Source organism: Somniosus microcephalus, chromosome 14 (assembly GCF_052327205.1).
Source record: "Somniosus microcephalus isolate GS21.2 chromosome 14, FLI_Smic_1.0, whole genome shotgun sequence".
Lineage (NCBI taxonomy): Eukaryota > Metazoa > Chordata > Chondrichthyes > Squaliformes > Somniosidae > Somniosus > Somniosus microcephalus.
In genome coordinates, this window is record NC_141000.1 from 9,338,919 (window position 1) to 9,359,061 (window position 20,143).

A 20,143-nucleotide genomic window follows, 5' to 3' on the forward strand; every position below is an offset into this window, starting at 1 on the left:
GCTGAACGAAAAAACTTTCGGTTTTTAGAGGTTTTCGGTTTTCGGAAGTTCGGATAAAGGATAGTCTACCTGTACTGCTTTTTCACTCAACAAAGCCGTTAAACTAAACCCAAATAACTCTCTTATTCAATTTACAACATTATATTCAGAAGTTTTTAAAGATTACATAAAAAAAAATTATAATGGTTATATTCCATGTTAATATTTGTCCTTTCCGTTTCTAACCGGTTTCATTCAGGCATGTGTAGATCCAGTTAAGTATGCTGCTATCTCTGATTGGTTGAAAGGAGAAATACTGGGAGAGAAGCTGGTCCTATTAACAGATGAGCTCTGTACAGTGGGAATAACAGCAGGTTCTTGGCCAAGAGATACTCACTCACATAGCTGGGTACTACTTAGCCTAGCTTTGTCGAAACACGTCAATAATGGTGAGTACAGAAGCTTTCATACAGGAACCCTTCAAAACTTGGCTTGTATTTCCTTGGGTTAAGAGAGGTGTTTAAAATGCACAAAATGATTCGATATGGTAAATACAGAGAAACTATTTCCTCTGGTGGAGGAATCCGGAACAAGAAGACACGATCTTAAAATTAGAGCTCGGCCTTTCAGGAGTGATGATGTGGAGATGCCGGAGTTGGACTGGGGTGGACAAATGTAAGAAGTCACACAACACCAGGTTATAGTCCAACAGCTTTATTTGAAATCACAAGCTTTTGGAGCGCTGCTCCTTCGTCAGTGATCGGGAGAGGGAGGGGGCAGTGATCGGGAGAGGGAGGGGGCAGTGATCGGGAGAGGGAGGGGGCAGTGATCGGGAGAGGGAGGGGGCAGTGATCGGGAGAGGGAGGGGGCAGTGATCGGGAGAGGGAGGGGGCAGTGATCGGGAGAGGGAGGGGGCAGTGATCGGGAGAGGGAGGGGGCAGTGATCGGGAGAGGGAGGGGGCAGTGATCGGGAGAGGGAGGGGGCAGTGATCGGGAGAGGGAGGGGGCAGTGATCGGGAGAGGGAGGGGGCAGTGATCGGGAGAGGGAGGGGGCAGTGATCGGGAGAGGGAGGGGGCAGTGATCGGGAGAGGGAGGGGGCAGTGATCGGGAGAGGGAGGGGGCAGTGATCGGGAGAGGGAGGGGGCAGTGATCGGGAGAGGGAGGGGGCAGTGATCGGGAGAGGGAGGGGGCAGTGATCGGGAGAGGGAGGGGGCAGTGACCGGGAGAGGGAGGGGGCAGTGACCGGGAGAGGGAGGGGGCAGTGACCGGGAGAGGGAGGGGGCAGTGACCGGGAGAGGGAGGGGGCAGTGACCGGGAGAGGGAGGGGGCAGTGACCGGGAGAGGGAGGGGGCAGTGACCGGGAGAGGGTGACGAAGGAGCAGCGCTCCGAAAGCTTGTGATTTCAAATAAAGCTGTTGGACTATAACCTGGTGTTGTGTGACTTCTTACATTTCAGGAGTGAAATCAGGAGGCACTTTTTCCACAAAAAGGTTAGTGGAACTATCGAACTGTCTTTGTGGATGCTGGGTTAACTGACATTTTTAAGACTGAGAATGATAGATTTTTGTATAAGTAAGTATTAAGGGTATGGATCAAAGGCAGGCAAGTGGAGTTGAGGTACAGATCAGCCATGATCTAATTGAATAGTGGAACAGACTCGAGGGACTGAATAGCCCGCTACTCTTGTTCCTAATTGTCTCATATAATTATAGTCTATTTGAAGAATTCTTTCTTCCTGACTTTGCTAAAAATAATGAAAGGAAAAATACTCTGTGATATTCTTTATTTGCTAGCTTTTGTTGAAAAGTTACTTCCTCTTAACATGGAGAAGCTTCAGTGTATTTTCACAATAAAACGAACTGCCAGTTTATCTGTAATTGAGACCCTAAACAGACACATGTTTACGATCATTTATTTAGGTTTGATATTGTATGGGTACAAAAAAAAATGTTTTCCATTGTGAGTTTTTGTAGTTTGACTATGAAAAAGAAAAATATTTTATTGATTTTATGATCGTAATCCTTCAGTTGGTAGAGTTAATGCACGTGCATAAACAGAACACTTGGCTTGCTTAAACTCCCCAACAATGGCAATGGTCGTTGAGATCATGGAAGGGTTAAATGAGCCTGCTTACCACTAGATGAGAATCCAAGTTGTTCATTTAATACAACAATGATTTGTGTCTGAATTTGTTTCTAAGAATGGGTAACAGAAGACAGTGAGATACTTATTTTATCCCACTGGATGTGAATAAGGTAGTTGTAAGCTCTTTTATTTTTATCACTCAGGGATCATTTACACAGCTATCTTTCTCATGTATGCATTATTAGCTTGTAAAAACCCGAACCCTTCCAAACATGCTGTAGAATTCCTTTCCCTTTCATATCTTGAGACAGCAAGACTACTTTTTCATCTTACAAATGTATGGCAAAAACTTGTCTAAGTACATTTCTTTACATTTTGTTGCAATACTAGGTGATGATTTTTCTGCAGCATGATATAAACTTTCTAAGTCCTGCCTCTAATTTCCCAATAGGAAAAAATAAAATTATCTGATATCACTACTTCGTGCTGACATATAATTTTGGAAGAATAAAACTTCAGTCACCTCCTTTAAAACACGATTGAAAACAATTTTTATCTTTCCTCATGGTGTATTCCGACGTTTGGTAAAAATGGGTATTGCTGTGCATTAGAGCACCAATAAAAGTTTGTGCCCACGATCACCAATATTGTGAGCTCATGATCTGTTATGGAGATGGCAAGCAGCGGCAAGGTGTTTTCTCCACTTAGGGATGAGGGAGGGGGATAAGTCTTGAAGGTGAGTCACCATGGGATGCTCATGCACCTTGTAGCAGCCAGTTCAAAAACATCATTGACAGCGGCCTGGAAATGGGTAGCCTGCCTACTCAGCTAGGTTATGATGTGGTTCAAGAGACCAAAAATCAGGATGTATATCATAAGTACCTTTTATAGTTGTGTTTGTATCATTGACATAATGTTTTTTACTAATTGGTGTATATTAGCCAAAATTGGATTAAGCTAACAAGAGGGTTCAGGGATCTACGTTGTCTGAGTAATATAGTGTAATATTTTCATTTTACTCTTTTTTGTTTATAGAGTTCCTGATTGCTGAAGTCTATATTGAAAGAATAATTGACAGACTGCACAATGCACTCTCTAAGGATCTCTCTAAGGACCAGCCCAAAACTGGAGCTATGGAGCCATCGCTTTCCTTCATTTGTGATTTGGCATCTAATTTTTTCTGCTCCATCAAGGGATGTTTGCAGATGTCGTCAGCTGAGGACCTCCTTTTCACAATCTTCCAGCTCTGTGCCCAAAGCCAGGAGAAAACTCGTCTCTCAGGTGACGCACATTGTTATAAAAATAAGCTTTTTTTCTGCATTTTCAAAAACATGCATTTTTATGGCGTGTATGTGTGCTTGTATTTTAATTCATCTAACATAATGCACTCCACCCTCCTTAGAAACGTTAGCATGGCTGTTATTCTATTGCAGGACATGTCTGATGGTGGGTTATCTATCAAGAAACAGTTTTTTGAAAAAGGATTAACTTTCAGAACTTTTTGCTGGAAAGTATTTTTACTTTTAGTTTGAAATAAGGTTATGATCAGATACAATTACAGTCGCAGAAGCAAAGTACAATAGAATCGAAGTGTAACAAACTGCAATAATGCATGGTCTAAGACATGAGAAGAACTCAGTCCCACTTAGAAATATTGGACATAACCATTCACCCTTTTCCACACTTTCCAAGCGAAGTCCTTAGACTTAACACTTCTAAACACCCAACCACATTCTCCTGCATAGAAGGATTAAACTGACTACACAAAAGGGTTAAGGGGAGTCCCTACTTCCCATAAACTGCATTGGGTTTACCACCACACACATACACACAGATATACAAAAGCTGCTCACATCTGTCCAAATCTATTTGTCACCTCTCGACAGTCAAATGAAATATATTTCAATCACAGCAGTAAGCTATTTTGACATGTTTTATCTGAAAGTCATTAACTGTTTACTGGGAATCAGATGCTTAGCAACCAGGAGCCTGACTTCTATAAAAAGATTAACACCTTTATCATCTCCCCTCTGAGAAAGATCTCACTGTCACAGGCATTTTGGGCGTGGGACTTGAGATTTATTTTTAAACTAACCCATTACTTTATCTACAATGTGGAGAGAAGTTGGTTTGAGACTTTTAAAAAGAAGTGACAAACCTATTTTCTTAATAGTAATAAATTATCCACCATCTTTCATTCACTTGATGTATGGACCTTTGCTGCCAAGAGATTTACACTGAAAGTAGCTCTTGTGCATCCCCCACTCCCTCATTCCCCCATCGTTGGCAGCCATGTCTTCACCCGTTTAGGCCCAACACTCGAGTTCCCTCCCTCAGCCCCCTCCGCCTCTCCACTTCCCTCCTTTAAGACCCTCCTTTAAATCCCACCTTTTTGACCAAGCATTTGGTCACCCCTCCTGATATCTCCTGATTTGGCTTGCCGACCATTTTTGTCTGATTACGCCTGTGAAATGCCTTGGAATGTTTTTCTACATTAAAGGGGCTATATAAATGCAAGTTGCAGCTGTAACTGTAACTAGTTGTAGCTGTAACTAACTAACTAGTTGTAGCTGTAACTAACTAACTAGTTGTAGCTGTAACTAACTAACTAGTTGTAGCTGTAACTAACTAACTAGTTGTGGCCGTGACTGGAGTTGTGGCCGTGACTGGAGTTGTGGCCGTGACTGGAGTTGTGGCCGTGACTGGAGTTGTGGCCGTGACTGGAGTTGTGGCCGTGACTGGAGTTGTGGCCGTGACTGGAGTTGTGGCCGTGACTGGAGTTGTGGCCGTGACTGGAGTTGTGGCCGTGACTGGAGTTGTGGCCGTGACTGGAGTTGTGGCCGTGACTGGAGTTGTGGCCGTGACTGGAGTTGTGGCCGTGACTGGAGTTGTGGCCGTGACTGGAGTTGTGGCCGTGACTGGAGTTGTGGCCGTGACTGGAGTTGTGGCCGTGACTGGAGTTGTGGCCGTGACTGGAGTTGTGGCCGTGACTGGAGTTGTGGCCGGGACTGGAGTTGTGGCCGGGACTGGAGTTGTAGTTGTGGCCGGGACTGGAGTTGTAGTTGTGGCCGGGACTGGAGTTGTAGTTGTGGCCGGGACTGGAGTTGTAGTTGTGGCCGGGACTGGAGTTGTGGCCGGGACTGGAGTTGTGGCCGGGACTGGAGTTGTGGCCGGGACTGGAGTTGTGGCCGGGACTGGAGTTGTGGCCGGGACTGGAGTTGTGGCCGGGACTGGAGTTGTGGCCGGGACTGGAGTTGTGGCCGGGACTGGAGTTGTGGCCGGGACTGGAGTTGTGGCCGGGACTGGAGTTGTGGCCGGGACTGGAGTTGTGGCCGGGACTGGAGTTGTGGCCGGGACTGGAGTTGTGGCCGGGACTGGAGTTGTGGCCGGGACTGGAGTTGTGGCCGGGACTGGAGTTGTGGCCGGGACTGGAGTTGTGGCCGGGACTGGAGTTGTGGCCGGGACTGGAGTTGTGGCCGGGACTGGAGTTGTGGCCGGGACTGGAGTTGTGGCCGGGACTGGAGTTGTGGCCGGGACTGGAGTTGTGGCCGGGACCGGAGTTGTGGCCGGGACCGGAGTTGTGGCCGTGACCGGGACCGGAGTTGTGGCCGTGACCGGGACCGGAGTTGTGGCCGTGACCGGGACCGGAGTTGTGGCCGTGGCCGGGACCGGAGTTGTGGCCGTGGCCGGGACCGGAGTTGTGGCCGTGGCCGGGACCGGAGTTGTGGCCGTGGCCGGGACCGGAGTTGTGGCCGTGGCCGGGACCGGAGTTGTGGCCGTGGCCGGGACCGGAGTTGTGGCCGTGGCCGGGACCGGAGTTGTGGCCGTGGCCGGGACCGGAGTTGTGGCCGTGGCCGGGACCGGAGTTGTGGCCGTGGCCGGGACCGGAGTTGTGGCCGTGGCCGGGACCGGAGTTGTGGCCGTGGCCGGGACCGGAGTTGTGGCCGTGGCCGGGACCGGAGTTGTGGCCGTGGCCGGGACCGGAGTTGTGGCCGTGGCCGGGACCGGAGTTGTGGCCGTGGCCGGGACCGGAGTTGTGGCCGTGGCCGGGACCGGAGTTGTGGCCGTGGCCGGGACCGGAGTTGTGGCCGTGGCCGGGACCGGAGTTGTGGCCGTGGCCGGGACCGGAGTTGTGGCCGTGGCCGGGACCGGAGTTGTGGCCGTGGCCGGGACCGGAGTTGTGGCCGTGGCCGGGACCGGAGTTGTGGCCGTGGCCGGGACCGGAGTTGTGGCCGTGGCCGGGACCGGAGTTGTGGCCGTGGCCGGGACCGGAGTTGTGGCCGTGGCCGGGACCGGAGTTGTGGCCGTGGCCGGGACCGGAGTTGTGGCCGTGGCCGGGACCGGAGTTGTGGCCGTGGCCGGGACCGGAGTTGTGGCCGTGGCCGGGACCGGAGTTGTGGCCGTGGCCGGGACCGGAGTTGTGGCCGTGGCCGGGACCGGAGTTGTGGCCGTGGCCGGGACCGGAGTTGTGGCCGTGGCCGGGACCGGAGTTGTGGCCGTGGCCGGGACCGGAGTTGTGGCCGTGGCCGGGACCGGAGTTGTGGCCGTGGCCGGGACCGGAGTTGTGGCCGTGGCCGGGACCGGAGTTGTGGCCGTGGCCGGGACCGGAGTTGTGGCCGTGGCCGGGACCGGAGTTGTGGCCGTGGCCGGGACCGGAGTTGTGGCCGTGGCCGGGACCGGAGTTGTGGCCGTGGCCGGGACCGGAGTTGTGGCCGTGGCCGGGACCGGAGTTGTGGCCGTGGCCGGGACCGGAGTTGTGGCCGTGGCCGGGACCGGAGTTGTGGCCGTGGCCGGGACCGGAGTTGTGGCCGTGGCCGGGACCGGAGTTGTGGCCGGGACCGGAGTTGTGGCCGGGACCGGAGTTGTGGCCGGGACCGGAGTTGTGGCCGGGACCGGAGTTGTGGCCGGGACCGGAGTTGTGGCCGGGACCGGAGTTGTGGCCGGGACCGGAGTTGTGGCCGGGACCGGAGTTGTGGCCGGGACCGGAGTTGTGGCCGGGACCGGAGTTGTGGCCGGGACCGGAGTTGTGGCCGGGACCGGAGTTGTGGCCGGGACCGGAGTTGTGGCCGGGACCGGAGTTGTGGCCGGGACCGGAGTTGTGGCCGGGACCGGAGTTGTGGCCGGGACCGGAGTTGTGGCCGGGACCGGAGTTGTGGCCGGGACCGGAGTTGTGGCCGGGACCGGAGTTGTGGCCGGGACCGGAGTTGTGGCCGGGACCGGAGTTGTGGCCGGGACCGGAGTTGTGGCCGGGACCGGAGTTGTGGCCGGGACCGGAGTTGTGGCCGGGACCGGAGTTGTGGCCGGGACCGGAGTTGTGGCCGGGACCGGAGTTGTGGCCGGGACCGGAGTTGTGGCCGTGGCCGGGACCGGAGTTGTCACAGTAGAAGATGGCTAGCAGGAGTTGCTAGAGATCACCATGTAGAATTCTCCCCAAATAATTATTTATGCTCCTGGGCGATGCAACTGCCTTCTCGTGGCACTTGTTCACAATGTAAAGTGGTGCTCAAACCTACTTTTCCCCTCCCTCCCCCTAACTCTGGCTCTGAGCAATACTGCTGTAGCACTGAGCACCACTACATTTGACTTCCTAAGGAAATATCCAGCCTAATTTATTATTTAGCTTCCATTTCTAGATTTTCCCTAAATGTTGCTTTTTTTTTTTTTAAGTGCTCAGTTCAGCTGCATTCTGACATTAATAACTCAGTTATGTCTTTACTTTCTGTGTTTAGCCAAATGATAATGTAGCTTCTATTGCATTTCTTATTTTTGTTTTGGGCAATATTGTATCACTAAATGTGTCTGTGTCCGATACTGGCTTCCATTCTTCGACATATGCAGTCTGTTCTTGGCCTGAACTGTATAGAATGCAGAACCATGTTCATCAGATGCAACATCCTCGAGCACATTTTTATTTTGGAATTGTTTCTAAAATGGGCTAGATTCCCTGCACCCCCCCCCCCCGCCAGCTTTTGTACTAGATTCAGTTGAGTTTGCATTTCCAGATGCTAGTGACTTAGGTCAAGATGCTATAGTTAGCATTCAATTTTTTTTGTGGAATTGTTGTTGTTTCGTATGACAGGAAATGCTTCTAATGGGATGTCTAGTTTGGCTCTCCATTCGATGGCCTCCTGAGATGCCGAGTGGAGAAATGAGGTGCCTCCCGCAACAGATCTCAGTGGGCAGGTTGATGCGATGTGTTCCATGGTGTGGGACTCATGGCCATAGTCGCACTTCGGGTCGTCCCTCATCTTCCACTTGTGGAGCAGGTGGCTGCATCGTTGGTGTCCTGTGCGGATTGGGTTGTGGAATGACTAATTGTGGCAAACGTGTTTTTGATAAGGACTGGAGAATGGTTAGTACAAATCGAGATTAGTGCCTGAGTAGGAGTTTATTGCTTGGTATGTTCTAAGAATGTGAAATGTATGAGTTGCTCACAAATACTTTCTCATGATCTTCAGTACTGTTCTCAAACTGGTGCATTACTGTATTAGTTCAGAGAGCCTGAGTGATTTAAAACAGAAACAAAAATACAATGAAGTTTTTTTTTGGTATTCTCTCACCAGCTCACCTGAAGATGCCAACTAGTGGCAGGTATGATTCCAAAGGTGCTCTATGTTACCTCACCCAAATGGCCATTCTTCAGTAATGAGTGAATGTCTGTACATTATTTGACCATGGAGGGCATTTTAGGCCCTGACCCTGTTACCTGAAACTCCCCCACACAATTTCCACACGGGGGTCAAATGATAATGAGCAGGAGTTGGAATTCTGACTGATTTTTCCCACCTCCCCTCAGCCCAGGGACTGAACCAATTGTGGTGCTCCAACTGCTGTCCTGGCAAAGATCAGGTAACTCGGCAAAAACCAGGAATGGAACTGGGAAGCTCTGGTCTCTATAACTCCGTACCAAACTGGGCACTGTCTTTACCCCCATCCCTTTTATATAACTGAGGTTCCAATGAAAGTGACTTGGTAATATGTGCATGTTTTTGTTCAGCTGAATTGGCCCCATTAATGCAGCTTGATAGATTTGGCAACAGCAGGGAATGTGACTGCACATATATAGAGAGACTGAGACTGGAGACTTGAACGCTGTTGCTATTTCTGACTTGTATTGTTACTGGTCATTATTAAATACACTCTTCTCTTTACATAACCGTGTCTGGAAGAAGTTGAAGACTCTGTTATCCGGTGCTTACGTGGGTCTTGACACGCTATGCAAATCCTGTGCAGGCTCAGTTATTGTAGAGTTGGGGAATGGCTGCACAGGGTGGTAATGTCCGCAGCCAGACTCCAAAATCTTCAACCTGATTTACTTGCTGCCAGGGTACGCTGTTTGTATTTTCCATCATTAGCAGTTTGGTTTGTTGGCAACAGCTGAAAACCCAGTTCCAGGAGGTTGTTGCTGCTTCTGACGATAAGAGCATTGGATTATTTATGCATAAGAGTCGATGCTGATGAAGTTCTTGCTTTCAGAGGCAACTCTGAAATATGAATGAGAATTAGATAATGTAGCCTGAGGATCTGAGCCTATTATTTTCTGTTATGAAACACAAGGTAGATAGTTTCACAAGTATTGTTAAGCCAGGTATTGGGAAGCAACTTAGTTATGTCTACGTGACTTTTTTTGATATATTTTCTTCCCTTTTGTACTGGTCTTGCTAGATATACTCCTATCCAGTTATCCAGTCAGCTAAACACTCATTCAAATAACTCCTCGAGAAGCAGGGTGCTGTTTTGAAGCTTTACTTGAATAAAATTGTGAAACTGTAAACAAAGACAAAGTATGTTTTGTACACAGAGCTAAGTACTATACATTAGATGTTACAAAAGATACAAATATGTTTATGAAAACAGGATAGACTAACTGTATAAGTAAATAGCACTGAAGCTAAACCTCGGTAGCTAACAGCTAATAAACTTCTTATGGACAAAGTATTGTCAAAATACAATACCGACAAGGTTGTTATCATGTTACTAAACAAGGATACTCACAGACATTGCGTCTTGCCTAGCGTATAAGGAAGGATGGCGGAGAATTGAGAACGGCTGCCTCGTGGGCTTTGTTCACAACTCAGCAAACACTCCCTGGAATACTACTTCCGGGGCAGACAGGAAGGTGGTCAAATAACACACTGCTATACAGTAGCTACCACTAGAGGGTGCTACCTGCATATAATAAGTCCAGAACACCTTTCTCACCCTCCCCCACTCGGACCAAACTTCAGTCAGCATCTCAACCATAACATGCTGATACAGGGAACTCCGCACAGTAGGGGACCTAACCCTTGTTTCTACTCCAAGATGCTGCACATTAGTGCGTCTACATGCTGTGCTTCTGTGGCTTCACCCTGAAGAATATTTTTAGCATTAAATCCCTCTATGCAATAAATAGCATGATAATGCCACAGAGAGCGTTTGGGTGCTTCAAAATAGCAGGGTGGTGATGTGCAGCAAGCTAATGACGTGCTGCAAGCCAGGGGTGTCTAAACTTTTTCTGTTCATGGGCCACTGCTTATCATAGAGCCCATGGGTCATGTATAAAAAGACTGCCATGCCTACAAACCTGCTAAGGATGGCCCAGGATTCCTTGCCCTTTTCGCATCCTTTTGATGGTTTGGCACTTTTCTCGTCCTTCCCTCCAATCAAAGTGGCACTCTTCTCCCCTCTACCCCCTCCCACCCCAGTTCAAGGTGGCACACCTCTCCCTTTCCCCTGCCCCACTATTTCAAGCTGCACTCCTCCCCTCCTACAAATTCATGCTGGCACTGTTATCTTGCTAACCTCTCCAGTTTCACAGTAGTAGTCTCCTGCACTCTGCCCGGCTCTAGCTCCTTCCCCTCAGTGCCAATGCTAGTTTTTGACTTGTGATGCTATTGCTTCTCCAAGCGATTGAATCTAGCTGCACACTGTGGGAAGGAAGTCTTATTGTTGCATGAAATACCATCCATAGTATACAGTGGTATTCAATTACTTGGAGGAGATTGGAGTCGCCTGGAGTGATGCTAAGGGAGTAAAGAAGAACTGGCAGTGGTTTTCCATGTATCTGGGCCAGAGAGCCCAAGCTCACAGACTGTAGGCCATAGTTTGGATGCTACTGCTGTTGGTCTTTTGTTTTCATTAAAAATGTTTAATGTTTAAAGATAATACTTTGCATGGTATAATTTTCTCATTTTATTTCGACTATTTGTACTTGTGCTGCATAATGCATTATTAATTACAGTGCTAGTATGAGATACTTGTCTTTGGCGGGGTTCCAAAATGTGCATTATCGTGAATCTGAAGTACTTTATAATGGCCATCCTTACAAAATGTCATCACGTTGTTGACATGTGCAGTCCATTTGAGAAAGGTTTCAATTATTAAGAAAGTAAATTGTTTCTTAAAAATAGTCTGTAGGTGGTCAATCTCGTTGCATATTATTCTAATGTCTTTCAATCAGTTTTAAAGAACACTGCAGTGGCTATATTAACCTTCCATTCCAGTGTTTTTGTAAAAGGATATTCTATCTTATAGTATTACAGGAAACTTTGTGCTATCCGGCACCCACGGGACCGAGCTGCTGCCGTTGCCTAAAAACTTCCGTACTCTCCAGAGTTAATGTTGAGGGATACGGAGATTCTTATCTTCGTATTTGACAACAAACACTGTTGCTTAGCAACAGCTGCTAAACACTCGGGTGTGGCCCTAAAGCTCTGTAGCTAAAGCTGTTGCTATAGCCACAGACCTTGCACAGCTTGACTGTTCAAACAAAGCAAAAAAAACAAACAAAAAGAATAAAAAACGGCTGCTGATTTTTGCCGGTGGCTCCAGATTGCCGGATAGCTCACCTCTGGATAGCACAAAGTTTCCTGTAGTATTTTATTGTCCATTTACCCACTTAGTCCCCATCAGTTGAGACATTTATCCTTGTATGTGAAATATAAACATTTTTAATGCAATTCGCAAGACTGAAACATTGACCTTTATTCAAGTGTGACACAGATTAAAACATAGTTACATAAAACATTTCAATAAACTTTCAAAATAATGGTTTAAAATATCTTTAGTTTTAGTGATTGATGTACAAGAAAGCACTTTTCATACATAACTTCACCCACATACATATACAGAAGCTAAAACTGCAAGTCTGAAACAGAAGCAGGAAATGCTGGAAACACTCAGCAGGTCAGTCAACATGTAGAGAGAACATTTTACAGGAAACTTTCGTTTAAACGGAGGTTAAATATCCGGAATGCTCTATCCACCGGCAAAATTCAGGAGTCGGTTCAGATAACTTTTTTTACTTTTTGTTGCTTTTTTTCTCCATTCCTGGCTCTGCAAGCATCTAGCTGAAGCTGTTGCTTAGCTACAGAGATGCTTGCAAGCTGCGCCGACTGTTTTGAGGCTGTTCGGGTTTGTTGCTTCAGACGGCGCTCTGAGCTCCGTATATGTTTTAACATTAGCGCTCGTTTCTCCGGCAGTGTTGATCGACCGGCACCAGCTCGGTCCCGTCAGTGCCGGATACCAGAAAGTTTCCTGTAGATATAACCCTTCATCAGAATTGGATAAAATTACAGATTTAAAAACATTTAAAAGGCGCAGACACGCACGTGAACGCATGCGCACACCTGTAAAGTGCTTGAATGGAAATCAAGAGATGGTTGAGTGGTTGCAGTATTATAAGCATGAGACTGTAGGAAGAAGGGTAGTGAAAGAAATTGAAGAGACATGAGACGTGTGAATAGCTGAAATGGAAACAGGAAAATCTGGCAAAACAGAACAGCCTGAGAAGAAAAAAAAAAGAGGTCGATGCCAAAGGTGCAGACTGTCCTGCCCACACACAAAGCTACCTGTCTTCTCTTTCTCCCCACCCCAAAGCACCCACCTGCTCGTCCCCAGCATCTCCTGCCATAAGGAAAGTGGGAGCTAAAGTTGTCTGAAGTTATTAAAGTCAGTATTCAGGCCAGAGAGCTGAAAAGTGTCTAATAGAAAGATACAGTGCTATTTCTCAAGCTTGTATTGAGCTTCATTGTACAAGTGTAAAAGCCCAAAGATGGAGCGGTCGAAGTGGGAATGGTGAGCGATGGGGTTCCATTTACAGATAGAACTGAGGTGTTCGGCAAAGCAGTCATGTAATCTGGATTTAGGTTCCTCAATGTAGAGGAGACTACACCGTGAATAGCTGATACAGTATACTAGGTTGGAGGAAGTATACATAAATTGCAATCTTTCATGGAAGGAGTATTTGGGGCCCTGGATAGTGGTGTGGGAGGTGGCGAATGTTTAGCTGTTGCATCTCCTATGCTTGCACGGGAAGCAAAAAGGAAAAAATTGCAGAGCTATGGGGAAAGACCAAGGGAGTGGGGCTAATTGGATAGCTCTTTCAAAGAGCCAACACAAACACGATGTGCTGAATGGCCTCCTGTGCGGTATGTTTCTAAGTCATTGGAAGAGTGAACCAAGGTGTTACGAAGGGAATGGTCACTTTGGAAAGCAGGAAAGGGAAATAAAGATGCATTTGATGGTGGGATCATGTTGGCGGTTTCAGAAGTTGATCTGTCGAATGAGGAGACTGATGGAATGGATGTTCTTATTATGACGGGGGGGGGGGGGCCTTATTACAGCCTAATTTTGTCAGGGGGGTGAGGTGAGAGCAGAAGCATAGAAGATGGGACAGACCTGGTCGAGGGTCCCGTTTACTACGGCGGAAGTAAATCCCCAGCTGAGGGAGAAGGAGGAAATTTTAGAAGCTCTAGTGTGGAAGATAGCATTAGAGGAGGTATAGAAACTGGGAGAAAGGAATGGAGTCCTTACTGGAAACAAGTGGGTGGAAGAAGATTCTAAGTAGTTGTAGGAGTCAGTAGGCCTTTAATCAATTACTTTGGAAATGGAGAAGTCCAGGAAGGAAAGATGCTGAGATTAACCATGTAAAGGTAAGGAATAGGTGGAAATTTGAAGCATAGTTAATAACATTTCTTGGATCAGGACAAGACCAGCAAGCAGTACTGACACAGTCATCGGTGTAATGGAAATGTCCCATGGTGCTTCACAGAAGTGTAGTGAAAGACCGAGTCAAAGAAGATGATATTAGGAAGGGTGACTAAAAGCTTGGTGAAAGAGGTGGGTTTTAAGGAGGGGGGGTGGAGAGATGGAGGAGTTTAGGGAGATAATTCCAGAGCTTAGGACCTAGAGGGCTGAAAACACAGCCGTCAGTGGTGGGGCGATGGAGGTGAGGCATTGGAGGGAGATGCTGTGGTCAATCGTGTCAAAGGCTGCAGAGAGATCGAGATGGATGAGTAGGGATAGTACAAAGTGGTCACAGTCACAGAGGATGTCATTTGTGACTTATGGCTATTTCAAAGACAGATGTTGATGGGATCCATATTGTATCCCACAGCAATACCTTTTATCTGGAGGAAGTGAATGAAGTTAAAGAAATTGTTTAAGGTGAGAACAAGTTCAGCCAATTGGAGTAGGGTGGTGGTGGATGGTAACTGGTTGGGCCACTGTTAAATGAAAAGGCCCTAGGCCATCCTGATTAGGGATGGCAATGTAAAGATACTGTACATCCATAGTAAAAATGAGATGGTTGGGGCCAGAAAACCAGCACTGTTAGTGGCAGCAACTATCCAAAGGTTCACAGATGTAGGTGGATAGGGACTGAACAAGGGGGATACACTAATGTCAAGATGAGAGGAAATTGGTTTGGTGGGACAGTAACAAGCTGAAATGATCAGAGTACCAGAACAGGCCAGTTTGCGTGTCTTGGGGAGTAGATAGAAGAGGGCTGTACAGGATTGGAGAACTGAGGTTGGAGGCAGTGGAGAGGAAGATCTCCAAAGGAGATGAGGTCAGTAACAATCTTGGAAATTCTGAATTTGTGTTCAGTAACGGGGTCATAGACCAGAAGGAGTTGTTAAGGAGTTGTCGTTCAGCCGTAACAAGATAGAGGTCTTTATGTTCTACAACAACAGCACCCACCCTCTTGTCAGCAGGTTTGATGAGAATTAGACCTAAAAGAGTGGAGCGTTGCAAATTCAAAGGGAGATAAATTAGTGAGTGAGGGGAGTGGAAAAACTGATCAGGCCAGTATCATGTCAGCAGTTCTCGATGAAAAGATCGAGTGTGTAAGAGGCCAGAGGTGGGGGTCATGGTGTATCAGAGTCGACGAAGACAGCAGAAGGGGTCAGGTGTGGAGGGGTAGGGAATTCTCTTGACCAAAAAGTAGGCACAAAGGTGAGAAGAGTGAAGCAGCGTGTGAAGAAGCTTGGAATTTGTTGAACTGAGGGTCGACATGGAGGAAGGATTGTTCAGGGTCAGAGAGGGGAAGGTCAAAGAGGATAGTGTAAATCTGGCAAGGGGAAATGGGATGGGAAGAAAGTGAAGAGGAAGAGGAATCAGGCGATAGGCTGGCACCCAAAAGTTGTTGATGCTTATAGCCTTGTTACTTATTACTGTACTTTATTCTTGTGCTTTTCCCCCTCCCCATTCCTTTTTAAATGCTGATCATCTATAATTTTTTCCAGTTCTGATGGAGGGTTATACCTGAACTGTTAACTTGCCTGTTCTCTTCACAGATGTTGGACTGACCTGCTGAGTGTTTGCAGCATTTTCTGTCCACATGTATATAGCTGGTATTTTAAAACCTCTTTCACCTTCTCCCATTTAAAACATCTAGAAATCACCAACTCACAATTCTGTAGATGATATATTTTGTTTCAATTCTTTTTGATGCAGAACCTCTTGAGGAGCAAGATCAAATTATAGTTTTATTTTAATATTAAAGGGAGTTTTGTTCAGTTCTGACATTGATAGAGCTTCACGAGTGTATAATCTGAGTACCAAGGAAATCATTCGATTGAAGAGGGTGATGTGACGGGTAAACTAGCGCGAGGATTTTGTTATAAATCTGTAACAGCTCTTGAAGAATGCAGCAAGAAAAAACAAAACTCTTGAGATGGCAACCTCTACTAGCAGTAAATAAATATCATATCCCAGTAGATATCTGTCGATGTTTGTCTTACTTAGCTAGTGACAGTCGATGTGTAGCCAGAGTGCCCAATTTAGCACTGCAAAACCTCATAGATTTGACCTAATTGCTTTAATGATGTTATCAGGTCAAACTACAATGGCCTGAAAAAAATGCCTCTGGTGCTGGTTTTCAGAGGCCCATATTTGACGAAATGTCCCTCTGCTCCAGAATGGGCATTGAGATCAGAGAAGAGTTTAATTTAGTAAAATAATATTACAGTAATAAAGATACTTGTGATATTGAATAATATTCTTCCGGCAATAGAAATTTTTTGAGCTATGTATTATGGGAGCTGAAATCTTAAGAACTAATCAACCCAGGGAGCACCGTATTCTCTGGAGCTACAGACAATCTAAGATCTAAAACAAAGCAGCAGAAAGTATGAATTGCTCAATATATTTAAAAAACGGAGTAATTTGAATTAGCACAATAACTTTAAAATAGTAAGAAAAATTGTAAATTTGATTTTATTTGTCGAATTTTGCACCAATTTTCAAGCCAATTTCGTGATTTGAAAGTAAATTATTTTCTGAACTAAAATGACACTTTATTTTCTCATTTATATATTCTCTCTTCAGTTGTAAACTAATTTTCAATTCATCCATAAATGTTGATGTGTGATACAAATTTTCAAATAGTTGGTAAATGTTGCTTTCTATGATGCATGAAGCAACAACCTCAGTGTATATGTAGCAAGATTTTACTTTTCCTCTTGGAAATCCCATAATAGAAAATAGCAAAGTGCAACCTTGTAATGCTAATATGTAACTGGAGATCTTTAACTAAATCTTGAATAATATTTTAGCTCTGATTTGCCAGCATTTATCTAACTCTTTTAATGGTCCATTAATAATTCAAGTAAGATTGTGAGGGGGCTTGATCGGGTGGATGCGGTGAGGATGTTTCCACTGATGGGTGAGACTAGAACTAGGGGGCATAATCTAAGAATAAGGGGCTGCCCTTTCAAAACTGAGATGAGGAGAAACTTCTTCACTCAGAGGGTAGTAAATCTATGGAATTTGCTACCCCATAGAGCTGTGGAAGCTGCAACATTAAATAGATTTAAAATGGAGATAGACAGTTTCCTAGCAGATAAGGGAATTAGGGGTTACGGGGAGAGGGCAGGGAAGTGGACGTGAGTCTAGATTCGGATCAACCATGATCCTATTGAATGGCAGAGCAGGCCCGAGGGGCCGTATGGCCTACTCCTGCTCCTACTTCTTATGTTCTTATTAAGTAGACCCCCTGTAATTGGCAGTATTTCACTTATGAAATCATCGTTAATGACAAATTTTCTTGGACTCCAATATTGGCATTTTTAAATGTCAAGTGATTATTTTTAAAACTAACTCTTATCACTTCAATTATTTGAAGTCTACTGTGTATGTTGAGCAGAAACAGCTGATACAGGATTTCTTGCTTACAGATAGAATTGGTCTCCTCTGGAGTATGTGGATAAAATGGGGGTTGTTTGTCACGAACAGTATGTCTCAAAGCACGTTACATTTTCTGTTGACCTTTTGATTATATTCACTCAAGTGGCACATTCACATCTGGATAAAGTGGAATCCTTCTGTAACAGCAGTAATGAGCTGCTGAAACTGATATCTTATGCATCCCAACAGAAATATAGATTGTATTCCTCAAAGAGATAGTGAAAGGATGTTTGTCCTTGGTAGTTCTATTCATAGATGGCACGGGACACGATCTTTGCAGAAAATAAGTGTTCGGTGCAGGAGAGTGTCTAGGGAAGAAAAAAAAACAGAAGAGAAATTATATTGAATTTATAGAAGTGGCTTTGTTTTAATGTTACTGTGGCAAACTGGATAACAAGCCCAGTGATACAATACTGGCCCTGTATTTCAAATCCGAAAACCTTTTTAAGTAAGGAATGACTGCAAGAGGTTGCTATGGTTCTGATGGAAAAAGGCAAATAATTGTTTTCCTATGGAGTCTGAGTGTTTGCCCGTGCACTGCCTAACTGTTTTCCTGGCACAGATTTCATAATTTACCTCGCTGATTGAAAATGAATGGCTGTTCTGATTCTATTGCACATTTTTTTTTCCTTATTTGATTAATTTCAGTAATTTTACCATATAAAGTACATTTGTGAAAAAAAAATTAAATAGGCAATACTGGACTTTTTAATCTCGTCCCCATCGCTGTAAACCGAACAGCGTACCAATTCGGCCAAGAGGGCATGCAGGTGATCTTTTTGATGCTACTCTGTATCCAGACTGGTAGGAGGTGCGTGACAGAGACTCGTTGAATCACTGTCCAATATTTCCCCCCCTCCTCCTGTTGGGAAATGCCTTTCCTCTGTTCAATACCAACCCCAGATGGTCCAACTAAAACCTAGAACAAACTATTTCTCTTCTGTACAAAGTAAAAATATTAGCTAGGTATAATATAAATTGCTACATTTTTGCTAGAATAACGGCTGGCTCATTAATATCAATTAATTTAAACTCGCATTTTCTCAAACTCTATTTATTCCTCTTCCTTTTTTTGCTCTGTTCTTTGTAGCGAAGATATGGTAAAGGGAACATTTTGGTTGTTGGACAGGTGTTCCAGTTAAAAAGCCTTTGAATGTTTTGTCAGTCACACTTTTCAGAGCTTTTATTTTATTGGCTCTGCAAACTTGTGGTTGTTAAGGTGTTTACAGTTCTGGCAAAATGGATTGTTTTTGATCTTGTCACTCAGTGATCATAATGCAAGTTAAATGGCATGTAGTGCCCCTTCCAGCCTGACCTCACCAAATGTGCCTCCATCTTAATCTGAGAGAAACACCCATCCTTACATCAGCATGGTATTTTTATTTTCCATGCCATCTACTCTATATCAGCTTTGAGCGAGACTGTCAGTAAAGACCACTTCATTCTGAAATATGAAGGTTCTGAATCTGAAGAACACCTGTTTTGTATGCCAGGCATATCAATTTTTTTTACAACCACATTTTATTTGAACACTCCATCTCTGTTGTCTATTCTCATATAGCAATTTTTGTAATAAGGTATGCTAAAGAACAACCAGAGAAGACAATCTAAATAAAGTCTTGTGTTTTTATTACCTGATTTTAGAAAGGCAATGGACCTTTGCGAGAGAGTTTGGGTCGTATGCGTTTATTCTCTCTCGTAGCAGAGTGTTTGCATCCTGAGCATCGAATGATACGGTTTACTGACTGACTAACGTCTTCCGTTGGCTCTGTTTCTGCCCAACGTGCAAACTGCTGGAGTCCTAACAAAGGAATAAATGAATCAGTCAGGATTTGATGGCTTATTGCGATTCTTAAAAATGTATCATCAATACAGCAACAGCAATATGAACGCAGCTAGTTTCAACCACTTAGCAAATTTTAACAAGAACTAAAGATTACTGCAGAATAAAATAAGAATCTTGCATATGTTGCTTTCAACTTCTAAAGCCTAACTGAACATGTTTAAATCTTGAAAGGAGACTGACATAATGATCGAATGATACAGGCATTCATTTAACTTCGTATCGATATCAACTGCTGCCTGTGTAAGCTAGCCACAAGAAGCATTGCGATTGAAAACTGATGTTACTTTGTGACGCAGTAAAATGATTCCAGCACATAGTTTAAAATGTTGTTTATCTTGGTCTGAATTACTATTTGCACTCGACGTACTGCAATACAATTCTTTTTATCTTAGTAAAAAATGCACGCTTACCTTCACATGCTGAAGACATTGTTATCAATATGGTTAGAAGAACAAGGATGTATTTAGCATTCATTATTTTGATGAATATATGAATATTTTCAGTTACCAATACTGTAAGAAAACATTCTCCACCATATTTAAATACATCTGTGTGACTTCCTTTGGTTGCATACTAGGTGAAAATTTCATTTGAATCTTGATTGAAACGGTCTGCAAACAGTTGCACTATTATGTGGCTAGCAGTGCAGTCAATCATTGCAGACCACGTAGATCACAGCCTATTGAATTAGTGCAATGCACATTAAGCCATGCCTCTTAGTTCTTCTTTGGAACTGCAGCCCATTAAAACTCCTGTGCTTTTGCTTTGCCAGGTTTTGCTGC

At 45.2% G+C, this 20,143-nt stretch overlaps 1 protein-coding gene and 1 long non-coding RNA gene across 2 annotated transcripts in view; one reads left to right on the forward strand and one right to left on the reverse strand.

Moving 5' to 3' along the window:
• ltn1 (listerin E3 ubiquitin protein ligase 1) overlaps positions 1–20,143 on the forward strand; it is a 145,640-nt gene that overhangs the window by 39,963 nt on the left and 85,534 nt on the right. Inside the window, exons 12-13 of the mRNA XM_086006213.1 lie at positions 239–428; positions 3,101–3,346. Coding sequence (XP_085862339.1) covers positions 239–428; positions 3,101–3,346 — 436 coding nt within the window. The remainder of the gene's footprint in view (positions 1–238; positions 429–3,100; positions 3,347–20,143) is intronic.
• On the reverse strand, positions 12,007–20,017 carry LOC147107316 (uncharacterized). Its single transcript, XR_015080765.1, has 3 exons — positions 19,772–20,017; positions 19,150–19,316; positions 12,007–17,823 (listed from the first exon to the last, which is right to left on the reverse strand). It is a non-coding gene; the product is annotated as an uncharacterized LOC147107316 (long non-coding RNA).